A 12,778-nucleotide genomic window follows, 5' to 3' on the forward strand; every position below is an offset into this window, starting at 1 on the left:
TAATGGGCACTATCACAACTATTCCACTGAACTGCAACTCTGCATTCCATAGTTCAATGCAACATTGCATACTCAGTTTAACCTCCACATAACATTAGTATAATGAAATTCTCTACGAAATGAAGCACAGTTGATCCCCCATATATAGAACTCGGAATATATCAAATTATTGGCTATATTGAACAGTTGAGAAATCTCCTTGAATTTTCCACGCAAAAGTGTGGGACTGGTGCACCCGCACAGCAGAACATTCGCTGTATCGAACGCTGAGAACGCCGAAACCCAGAAATTGCATTTTTGCTAATAGAGAGTTCCTAACAAGTTCCAATCTCGTTTGCACACAGGTGACGAAAAGGTGGTGTTGAAAAGTGAAAAGATGGAACTCAGTCGTATTGAACAGTTTGTTATGCAGTACTTGTGAGTGCACCGGTATGCTTGATTTGCGATCTGCAGGTTTTAATCTGTGGACATGGTGGATTTACAGGGTTTCTGGCGACCGGGAAAACCGGGAAATGTCAGGTAATTTTCAGCCATCGGGAAAAGTCAGGAAATTGTCAGGGAATTCGTCAATCAAGCGAGACAAGTCAGGGAAAACTGTCTTGGGGCCTGCCCACACTACTAATGACTCGCACAGCCGATCGCTTTGGGCAAAACGCTAGAGTCAGGGAAATGAAATTTCCATAGAAGGATGATAGGAGGTGTCTAAATTCCACGCTCACTCTGTTTTTTTTTTATGTAGGGAATCTTGAAGGCGATGCATTTTGGTAGCCAATCTTGGAGGCGGTGCATTTTGGTAGCCAATATTGAAGGCTATGCTTTCTTACGACGTCAAGAGCCAGAATTGCGTAATCAAAGTGGAACACGGCAGGTTTTCGGTGTCACCTATTTTTGCGCCGTCGTTTGCACGCACTGACCTTTACTAAAATTAGTTTGTGCGTTCTGGCTGCGGAGGCAGGGTAACGTAGCATATCGAGCCGAGCTACGACAATCTGCGCGCAATAAATTCAGCATGGCGACGTCCCTTTGTTGTACAGTGCGGCTAGGCTTTACTACGACTGAAAATGTGTGAATTGTGAGCTTTGCGTTCTCGCGGACGTTTTCCCGGAGTTCCTGCGTAGCGCAAATTGTGGTGTGCGACATTGTCCTCGACTAAGTGCTTCTGTGATTTGAAGTGAACATATCCGTATATTTCTGTGAAGGCATATTCCAGAGAGAAGAAATCCATCGGACCTGCAGAATTTCAGACGCGATCATCAGTGTCACGCGCTGCTTATCAGTGCTGCGTTTCGGTGTCGCGCGCTGCAAAATATTTATTCATCGAAGATGTCAGCAGGCAAGAAGTGTTCCTTTAATGCGGACTGGGCGAACCCAAGTGTCTCGGACTATGCAAGTTGGATTAGGCCTGTGGACAATGATCCGCACAAAGCCATGTGTACAGTTTGCCAAAAAAACGTTTTTGCTGAGCAACATGGGTCACAGAGCTGTTTCAAGTCATGCCTCTAGCAAGAAGCACATTGCTGCATTGAATTTTCTCAAAAGTGCTTCCCAGCCAAAGCTATTGTCATTTTTTAAAAGCCCGACGGACGCCTCGCCTAGCAGTAGCGCTGGATGTGCACCTGCTGCTACCGAAGTTCCTATGACTACAGCTCCTGTGCAAGTGTCAGTGGGTGGTTTTTTGTTTAAGAACAAGGTGACTAAAGCAGAAATAATTTGGTGTCTCAATACCATAATGACACATGGATCCTTTCGTTCGCAGCAGCGTCTGCGGCACTTTTTCTACTGATGTTTCCCACTTCTGAGGTGGCTGCAAAAGTTCAGCTGGGTAAAGACAAGGTAGGCTACACCATTTGCCATGGCATTGCGCCGTACTTTCGCAATATGTTGCTGTCGAGTCTCGTTAATGTGCCTTACCTGGTAGTCTGTTTCGACGAGGCGCTGAACAAGGTCACCCAGAAACAGCAAATGGATGTTCTCATTAGATACTGGGATGCTGCTGACGACAGCGTGAAGACTCGCTACCTGACGTCTTGTTTCATGGGTCATACGTGCGCTGATGACTTGGCGTCAGCGTTTCCTCAAGCGGTGGAGGAAATCAAAAGATCCAAAATCCTGCAAGTGTCCATGGACGGGCCAAATGTCAATTTTAAGTTTTTGCAGTCTCTGAAGGAAGAGCTTCGCGAGTCAGATGAGAGCCATATCCTCGACATAGGAAGCTGTGGCCTTCATGCAATCAATGGTGCTTATAAACCTGGCCACGTTGCATCTGCCTGGGATTTGGTATCATTTCTTTGAAGTTCCTACAACCTGTTCAAATGCGTTCCTGCACGTCGCGCGGACTTCGTCAGCCTCACGGGGTGCTCGAAATTCCCCATGAAGTTCTGTGCAGTGAGGTGGCTGGAAAACAGTACTGTAATCTGTAGGGCACTGGAGATTCTACCACACCTAATTGTATTTGTGCAGCAGTGTAAAGAAAAAGCACACAAGAGGCCAACATGCTCAAGCTACAAAGTGGTTGAAGAAGCCGTCTAATCAGGTCTTGTCAGCAAAGCTAGCTTTTGCTCTTTCGATTGCTGAGGAATTGGAACCATTTCTGCGTGAATTTCAAACGGATAAACCGATGGTTCCATTCCTCTCAGCAGCACTAGAGAGCATTCTGCGTTCACTGCTGTAGAGAATTGTCAAACGGGAAGTTCTCAATGCTGCCGACACGATCGCCAAGTTGATGAAGATAGACCTAAGCATACCAGAAAATGCAGTAAATGTAGCCGCATTCGACGTTGGGTTTTCGGCAAAAAACGAGCTCCGCAAGAACCAGAAGTTGTCACAGCTTGCAATAATGAATTTTAAAAAAGGCTGCATATCATTTGTCAAGGCTTGTGCACAGAAAGTGATGGAGAGATTACCGCTTAAGTACAAGTTGGCCGTGGGTGCAGGCTGTTTGGACCCTGTCTGTGCATTGTCTTTGGAGGCTGGTCCCAGGCGGCTTACGCTGGCACTTGAAGTACTTTCCGAGCACCACTGGATGACCGGCTTGCAAGCAGAGCGAGCCCATCGCTCCTACGTGAAGGTGTGCTCAGAAAGCAGTACACGGGCAAAGCTGGCAAATTTTGACAAGAAGAAACAGAGGCTGGATACTCTGTGGACAAACATATGTTCCCAGGATCACAAGGAGCTGCAGTTTTTTGTGAACCTTCTCTCGTGCTTGTCTCACGGCAATGCTGCGGTAGAGAGAGGCTTTTCTGTCAACAAGGAATGCCTTGTTGAAAATTTGAAAGAAGATTCTCTTGTGGCACAGAGAGTAGTGCATGATGCGATCTTAGCAGCAGGTGGCATTAAAGAGCTACAAGAAAAAAAGCAAAGGCTGCTTAGTGAAGCGCAACTTGAAGCTTCTATTTTTCAAGACGAAATAAACTCTCTCAAACCCTAATGGAAGTGCATTTCGAGAATGAGGGCAGTTGCAATAAATGTTTTACTCTACAATGAAATGTGTTTTCTGTACCCTTTTAATATGCTTCACGGACCATTTCCACAAAATGATGTCTGTTGTATAGGTCAGGGAATTTTAGCTAAAATGGTCAGTGAAAACCTGGAAAAGTCAGGTAAATTGAATTCTACAATTTCCTAGACACCCTGATTTAAAAAGACCGATTGCTGAGGGCACTATAACGAAGTGATTTGGCAATCTTGTTGCCATGTTCGCGTTCCCTCGTGCACGATGGCATGCGGGACGGAAAAGCATGGCCTTTGAGATGTGCAACCTCGTGACCTGGTCTTTTCGATTTTGGAACGCATACCTCGGAGGCTACGCTTTCTTCTGGTTTTCCGCGCCAAAGCAGTGGCTACCTGCTGTAAAACGACAAAGACACGAGCGTCATTACTATCACCGTCATGTTGACGAAGGGAGCCTGCTTGTTTATTTATTGGCACTGTTGTCTTGTGTGGTTCTTGTACTTCTCTCTTCGTTCCTGATAAATAATATGGGAGTCGTAACTAAACAATGATCCGTTCGTAGTGATATAAATTACGACTGGTGCTAGGAGCGACGTCATGTAAAACACCGCCGTAAACTGTTTCCTTCCGGGCTTTGATGCCAGGTGATTACTTTGGGTGCGTCATGACTACTGACGACAGCATATGGGGCCTCAGGGAATTCTACGACTTGTTAACGTTTCTGGCCAGCATCACGGACACCGAGCTGCTTCATTGGCGCAGATGATAATGTCACTGTTTCTAACTGCATCGACGCTGAGACAACGGCCAACGTTGCCGGTGCCGTGGAAGTGTGTTGCTTCCGCCACTAACCAATCTTTTAACGCTCTATGGAACTTACACTGGCGTCAAGCGTCAAACGGCACTGTTGTTGTGGCAGAATGAGCTCAGCTTATTTGGAAAGCTCCGATGATATTGAGGATGACTGGAACTTGACGGCGTGCAAAAAAATACAAGTTTGCAGACTATTTTCAAGCCACATAGAGTGCAGAAGCGTTCACACTTTGTTCTTTATTACTTACTTACTCTCGTAACGAACCCATTTGCATAATGAACCCATCCCCCACCTTGATCCTGGGCATTAAAAAAACTTTTTAATGTATCTGTTCATTTTATTTTGGGGTGAAAGCCAGTGTCATTGACGATCGAAAAAACATTGTATCAAGCCATGATGACATAATATAACTACATAATAAAAGTCAAAACATAGTTTTGCAACCATGCTAAATAGTTGCGAGTAGTGCGAATGCGGACGGCGTAAATAAAAATTTAAAAGTCACGTCTTTTGCAGTAAAGTGCCATCTGTCAAATACAGGAGAAACCTCTGCTTATAACGTCACGCAAGCATAGTGGCACGAAAACAAAGCAAAAAACAAAGCGCATGGCCTTCGAGATGGCAGGCGCATAGTGTAGAAGCACGCAATGCGCCCGCCGTCTCGTAGGCCACGCAAAGCGCAACCGCATTGTCATTTGATGCTGCGTTTTTGTTGTTGGGTTTATCGTAAAGAACTTAGTAGGATACCTGCTGCGCAGGGTGCGTTCGGCTGGTGCGCTAAGTACACTGCTGGTTTTAAATGTAGTTGGTTAAGCATGCGCTGGAGCATGGGATTGGAGTGGCTGGACAACACTTCGCCGTCGATACATGCACGCTCGTTACAGGAGAAAACAAGAAGAGCTTCGGGTTACCAAAACGATTCGTTGCTCATTTCTCGGGCCAAAACAAGCAAAACCATTATGTGAAATTTTCGCTGTTATAACTCCCGTGACTTCTTTTCTCCCATAATGAACCCTCCCACCAAATTGGTGTCACCTTTTTTGAAAAAAAGGTCAGTTCATTATGCAAGTAAATGTGGTATACTATTGTCGTGTAGCCGGCACGGCGACACGTGAAAGTAACCACGCTACACCACTGTACGATTCATGACAATAATCCAGTTTAATCAACGAGTATCGTTCATATACACGCGAGTGCGGTGGCGCCATCTATTGTGAGTCCAATGACTCAGAAGGCCATCTGGTGTAAATGCACAACACTACATCTACCCCCTCCCTTGATAATAGAACACAGATTATGTGCATAGAAAAGAAACAGTCACTACCCGTGACAGAAAACTATAGTAAGTCTCCACTGTAAACAAGTCACTGCACATAGTCCCCGAGTCTCTCTGGTGGTCTTCGCTCCCGTGTAGAGCGATGGAGGGGCACCGGCTGCTCTTCTGGCTGATGAACAACCTCTGGTTCGTCGGCACGATCAGCACCCAGCCCTGCGGTCGTGTTCCCCGTAGGTGGAGGCCGTGGTGGGCTTGGCGTATGAGGAGGCAGTGCTGACCCCCCCCCCCCCCCGGAGACTGTGCAGCTTCCTGTATTGGGATATTTTGGGTCGTGTGGCTCTTTGCTTTCGAGGACGGTTTTCGTGCTGTGGCGTTTCCTGCCAACCCGTCTGTCTCCATGTCCGCCCACAGCGGTTCTTGTCTTGCCCCCGTTTCTTCGTGAACAGCTTCATGGGGCACAGCCGACAGTTGGGAGGCATTCCAAGTACAGCCGTCCTCCAAGTGGAATGACCATCGTCCTACCCGCCTCAGTATTTTGAGTGGAGCCCCAAAACTAGGGGTGCCTTTTATTCCAGGTACCGGGCGTTTCACCCGCACGTAGGCTCCCAGGCTGCTCTTCGCTTGTCTGCATACGCCTTATTTCTTTGTTGGTATTCGCAGACACGACGCCAAAGTCTACGCAGTTCACGGGCGGGATGGGTGCTGAAATCCGCTGATGGCTGGCCAACAACATCTAATGATGTCCTCATGTGGCGGCCATGAAGCAACACTGCTGGAGAGATGCCAGTGGCGCTGTGGGGTGTGGCTCGGTAAATACCCAGGTACTCTACAACTGTGGTCTTGATTGGTCGCTGCTCTAGGAGAGCTAGTTGTATATACGATTTCAAGACCCTGTTGAATCTTTCCACTAAGCCATTGGCTTGAGGGTGGTAAACTGCCGAGAAGAAATGCTTGATGCCCCTGTCTGCAAGGAAGCACTCGAATTCACTCGACGTAAACTGTCGGCCATGATCTGAGACTAGTTCAGTCGGGTAACCCACTCGCGCAAAGACAGCAAGCAGAAAGTTGATCACCGTGCAATAAGTGATGTCACTGCAGAACGCAATCTCTGGCCATCTGGAGAAGTAGTCCACTACCACGATGACAAATCGGCAGTCGGCCGGTGCACGTTCAAAGGGGCCCATGATGTCTATTGATATTTTGTCCCAAGGCCTGTCAGGAAGCGGGATAGGCTGTAGTGGGGCTTGCCAGTTCTTGACACTCTTGTCCGAGGTTTGACAGGCGCTGCAACTCCGGACGGCGGCCTCCACATGCTTGTCAAGGCAAGGCCACCAGTACTTCTCCCTGATGCGCTGCTTAGTCTTCACAATTCCCGGGTGTGACTCATGAGCTAACTGGATGAATGTATCCCTTAGCTTGGCAGGCACTACAATGCGTTCTGTGCGCAGAAGCAACTCATCTACTACCGAGAGCTCGTATTTCGTAGTACGCAGTCAGTTCTGCGGCAAGTCTTTTCCTTGTTGGCCATGATGACTGGATAAATTGCATTACCTGCCGTAGTATGTCATCCTCCGCGGTAGCAACCTGAAGATTCTCCCGATGTACAGACAATGTAACCAAGGACACAACCTCTTCATCAACATGGAAGCCCCCTTCTGTGTCTGGCACGGGCAGTCTGGACAAGGCATCTGCTACCTGGTTGTGGGCTCCGCTGCGGTACTGTATTTTGAAGTTGTAGCGCAGCAGTCGTGCGGTCCACGTTGCAATACGAAGTGGCCGCTGTCCTGTGCTACGGGATGAGAGCAGTGCCACCAAAGCCTGGTAATCTGTCAGTAGAGTAAATGATCTGCCCCAGAGGTAAACGTGCCACTTCTCGCAGGCCCACAGACAGGCAAGGGCCTCGCGCTCTCCGGCCGAGTATTTTCGTTCTGTCTCTGTTAATGTCCGCGATGCAAATGCCACAGTACGCACATGGGACCTCTCCACTTGCTGCAGTACAGCACCGAGACCGTACGCAGAGGCATCTGTTGCGACAATGACAGGTAGCGTCGGGTCAAACATTCGGAGGACCTTGTGGGATGCTAGAAGTCTTTTTACTCCCGCGAAGCTCTCTTTCGCAGCGTCATCCCAGTCGAAGTGCACGTCTTTGCGAAGTAGACGACGCATTGGCTCTATTTGCTCTGCCAGTCGCGGCACGAATTTGGAATAGTATTCAACTAGCCCCAAAAAGGAGCGTAGCGTGGCTGCATCTCTAGGCGCAGGAGCATTGATGATTGCATCAATCTTGGTCTGGAGCGGTGCTATACCCTCTGCGCTGACGTGATGTCCTGAGAACGACAGCTCCGACGTGTTGAAGACGCATTTTTCGTTGAGCTTGAGCCCAGCTTCTGCTATTCGTTCCAGCACTTGCTCCAGGTTTTGCCTGTGTTCGCTCTCCGTCTTGCCAAAAATGATTATGTCATCCAAGTAGCATAAGACCCCTTTGCAACCTCCAAGAATTTTCGTCATGATCTGCTGAAACGCAGCTGGTGCCGATGCCAACCCGAAGCAGACCCTCTTGAATCTAAAGAGGCCATCGTGAGTTATAAATGGAGTTATGTCCCTGCTGTCTGGGTGCAGCACAACCTGGTAGTAGGCTGATGCCAGGTCCACCTTGGAAAAGCAGCGGGCTCCATTGAGGGCATGAAGCAGCTCCTCCATATGAGGCAAAGGGAAGTTGTCTGCTACTATAGCTTTGTTGGGTTCCCGGAGATCGACACACAGTCGAATGCTACCATCTGCTTTGCGGGCTGCTACAATAGGAGATACCCACTCGGAAGCATTGACTCTCTCAATGACATCAGCAGCAAGTAGCTTCTCAATCTCGTCAAAGACCGGCTGGCGGACTGAAAATGGTAGGGGTCTCAGCTTCTGTGCGACTGGCGCGATGGAAGTTTTCATCTTAACTTTGTGTTGCACACCTCTTACAAGTCCCAGGCCAGGCAAAAACAAGTGGCCAAACTTGGTCCACAGTGTTGGCGGCATTCCAAACTTGGGAGGGCCAAGGGGTTTTTCATGCCTGGGGCTTTGGGGAAGGCCTGAACTCATTGCTGGAAGCTCTCGGCATTCCTGCGTGGACATTTGCAGGCAGCGCAATTCCTCTCCTATGATGCGAAGGCCAAGGGCTTGAACAGCATCCAGGCCAAGGAGAGATGTACCACATGGCGTAACATGAAAAGTTACAATGGCTTCTTTCCCCTTGTATGTGACTATGGCGTGAAATGACCCGAGAACGGGAATCTTCCTGCGCGAAAAATCCAGGAATGTAAGATGGGAATTTGTCAGTTGTACTGCGTTTGCGAACAAGCCTTGGAATTGGTGCTCACCCATAATAGACACGGCCGAGCCTGTGTCCACCAAAAAGTTCATGGTATGCACCCGTGTCGTCGCGGTAACTGACGCGACATTGACATCCACATAGACGCCTGTGCTCTTATCAGTACGAACCGCCAAGATGCTAATGACACTGGTAGCATCCTCTTCCGGAACGATTTCCTGGACCTCTGCAGAATACCCTTCTCGGCCGCGACGGTAGCTGCGACATGCTCTCTTAAAATGGCCGCGGCGTCCGCAGGCGAAACATGTGCGATCGCGCGCGGGACATTCCGTAGGCGAACACCGTGCTGCGCCGCAGTTTCCGCAGGCATTTACATTTCTAGGCCCGGGGACAGCAGCGGCGGCGGCATTCATATCAGGTGAAGGTGCGCTGTACACACGTGAGCAGCTGAAGTGGCGACGGCCCGGGAGGCGTGTGCCATTATCGTCGTTATCTCGTCGATCGTGCCTGGCTGAGCTGTCTCGCAACTGCTGCTGAATGCGCTGCACAGGATTGGCGAAGGCTTCGGATTCACGCTGGGTTAGCTCACGAAGCCGTGCTACCTCGACAGCATGATCGAACGTAAGGTTATTGCCCTCCAGCAGCAATCGCTCTCGTAGCCGCGGGCACGTGACACCTGCTACGAACTTTTCACACAGGTTTTTGTTCGCTTGAGTGGCGAAATTGCAAAGAGCTGCTAACTCCCGAAGCGCTACGGCGAAATCAGTGATGGGCTCACCCTGCAGTTGACGACGCTCCCGGAATCGATGGCGTTGAAGGCGGACGTTGCAAGGGGCGGCGAAATGCTTCGAAAGCATCTCAACGGCTACGTCGTACTCGTCGGGTGGGCGTAGGGCTCCCTTGGTCATGTCTTGCGTTCCAGTAGGTGCAGTGGTTCCGATGATTCCAGCGGCGGCATCTGGCGTGGCCGTGACACCGGGTGCAGCACTCTTTGTCTCTGCCTTGGTTTGCGTCGTATTAGGTGGAAGCGCGTCGAAAATGCGCTGTCCTTCCGTCCCAAGACAGTGCAGCAGGAGGGCTCGGCGACGGGGTGCGGGTAGCTCGTTCGCTCCGGACGCCAGCAGAAACCTTTCGAACAGTCGTAACCATCGGGCCCATGGCACATCGGGCGTGCCGGGGGTGGCCAGGAAAGGAGGAGGTGGCAAAATGCCCGCGGAAGCCATTCTCGTCGCCAGAATGTCGTGTAGCCGGCACGGCGACACGTGAAAGTAACCACGCTACACCACTGTACGATCCATGACAGTAATCCAGTTTTATCAGCGCGTTTATATACACACGAGCGCAGTGGCACCATCTATTGTGAGTCCAATGACTCAAAAGGCCATCTGGTGTAAACGCACAACACTACAACTATGAATGAGCAAATCGCTATGGAAGCGCTTTTTATGATTTTCAAAAACTGTTTCGAGACCTGAGATGCTCTAATTTTCACCTTAAATACACATATTTTGTATTTCGAATCATCGATACATCAAACTATTTCGCGATCTTTTTTGAGTTCAATATATCCAAGATTTACTGTACTTCAATTTTATGACTTACGTCCATAAAGCACCATGTATTTGTAACTCAATGTAACAAAGCTTATTTATCTGCAATGTATCCATGTTAACTCTTTGTAGATACAGGGACATAGGATTGTACATTACCAAAGCAGTAAGTCCTAAAAATTTCAATGCATTCTGAGTAGTTTTGTATATTTTCCTATTTCAAATGCAAACTAAATGCAAAAAATGTAAAAGAAAGAAAGTAAAAAATTTATCTAATGAAACCCAATTTTACAAAGTTTTAATGAATAAATCTGTTTTCTCTGGCAAATACCCATGAATTCCAGTGTTATGATCCCGAATTGACCAACCAAATTGGCCATCAAAGCTGATTTAAACAAAGTTTGCCCTGAAGTAACTAGGCAAAAGGCAATGATTGCCTTCTAGTTTTAATATAGACAGGTTTTTCTTTGAGTGTGCACTTTAGTGTGGTTGCCTTAAAGCATCCGGGCACCCTAGTCATGGCCCTAACTTTATTTTGATGTGGCTGCATATCGCACCATGCATGGAACAATGGGCTTTTTTATAGTTTGTGCAATGGATAGCAATGATCATATCCTTGCGATTTTCCTGGGCATGGTACATCTTATGCTTAGGCAACATGGTCCCTCTAAACTTGCCTTCTTCTCCCCCTAATGTACAATCCTATGCACGCCTATGCCTAGAAAACAAGTGCAGTGAATTTTAGCTTTACAACAGCTGCCCTGTTCATTGAGTCTTTCAGATTTTACGGCTGATGCATACATTGTTTGTACTCTAGGTGCTTGAGAAGAAAAGTCAGTATCTGGAATTTGGAGGCAATTTGGTTCCTGTGACAAAGTCAGGCGAGCAGCTGCAGCTCCAGTTCCAGGCCTTTCGAGAGAACAGGCTGCCATTTTCTGTACGTGTTAAGGATCCTCACCAGGAACCTCTTGGACGGCTTGCGTTCATGCGTCAGCCGCGGGCTGCTCGTGCCACAGAACCCCCTCAGGCACCACTCTGTAACCTCAACATTGCCTTACCCGAGGTAGGACCTACTGTTTGCAGGCAGACATGGGGGCTTAACACCAACTACTTTGTCACACAGTATGAAGCCACACAGAACCTCTCGGAGCTGGTTACTCTAGAGAAGAAGTATGGCTTTGTCGAAGAGACTGGGCTAGGTAAGGAAATTTTTATTATTTTTTTGTGAACTTGCTTGTCACTATAGAGAAAAGCCTTTCAGCCACGAATTGTCAATGTGTGCATTATGTGCTTTGTAGAATGACTGCCTAGACACGAGAAGTGGTTGACCATATTCTATAATACAATCCTAAAATTCAAGTGGAACATTTAAAGGAAGTTTAAGTTTATATGTTATTTGAATGAGCACTCTTTGAAAATCTCCTGTAGCTAACATCACATTTATTTCCTAGTGGTCTAGGCAAGTTCTTGAAGGAAAGTTTTGTAGAACTTTCTCATTCATTTATCTGTATATTTGCAAATCAATGCAGTGCTTATAATTTCATTTGTTAATATCTAGATTAATAATGTCCAGTTACTCAATTGGAAAAAAAAATACCTATCCTCTTCCACACACACATACGCACACACGGAGGAATTCAAACAGAGGGCTCATTTATTTGTGAGCTGCAAAACACCGACTTTTTTCTTCTCTTTTTTAAGGTACAGGAGGTACAGGGAAACAGGCAACATAAAAACCCATCACACGCCACAATAACGAATGATGAGAGGGCAACCTACAGCACCTTTGTTCACTATGGCCAGAATTTCCAATTTGCAACATTGTACATGTGCATGCTAGCATTGTGTTCTAAGAATCAAGGTAGATTTAGTATAACATTTAAAGTTTTAATCACTGGTATCCATTATTCCTCAAAAGTCTTGTATGTCAGTTTTGTCACAGAGCACCCACGTGACTCAGGAGACTTGTTAGTGGTGTGGTGGGTAACAGTGAGCAGCTCTAATGTTTCATGTCGACAAAACCAGTCTGGTTGACTGGCGTGATCGACTGCTGTGTGAAAACTTTTCACTGAACATATCATTGGCATCTCAGTGAAAAGAAGATACCGCTTGCATGCGTACTTATTCCGCTTCATGCGTACTCTTAATGTGTTTCTGTAGTTAAACTGCACTATCTTTTAGCCCTTGCCATTCGTCCACATGGAGTTTGAACAGGTGAACATTGCATTCAGCGATTGAAATCAGTTGTACCATAGGCCTAGCACAGCTGACGATTAATCGTGTTGATGTACTGATGGTGAAGGTATTGTCACGAAAGTTTTGTCACAGAGCATGGCAATGCCAACTTTATAAGAGAACAGCAGTATAGTGGC

The 12,778-nt window shown here is 47.5% G+C and overlaps 1 protein-coding gene and 1 pseudogene across 27 annotated transcripts in view; both read left to right on the forward strand.

The window, feature by feature from the left end:
- The window catches only part of LOC119176963 (uncharacterized), a 351,479-nt gene that overhangs the window by 214,986 nt on the left and 123,715 nt on the right, over positions 1–12,778 (forward strand). For 24 of the 27 annotated variants that reach the window (XM_075878307.1, XM_075878295.1, XM_075878310.1 and 21 more), the window contains one exon: positions 11,224–11,605. In XM_075878307.1, the coding sequence (XP_075734422.1) occupies positions 11,224–11,605 (382 nt within the window). The remainder of the gene's footprint in view (positions 1–11,223; positions 11,606–12,778) is intronic. The other 3 variants (XM_075878297.1, XM_075878298.1, XM_075878303.1) reach the window with 1 other exon arrangement.
- LOC142775883 (uncharacterized) lies at positions 1,206–2,406 on the forward strand (annotated as a pseudogene).

Source organism: Rhipicephalus microplus, chromosome X, assembly GCF_043290135.1.
Source record: "Rhipicephalus microplus isolate Deutch F79 chromosome X, USDA_Rmic, whole genome shotgun sequence".
Taxonomy (NCBI): Eukaryota; Metazoa; Arthropoda; class Arachnida; order Ixodida; family Ixodidae; genus Rhipicephalus; species Rhipicephalus microplus.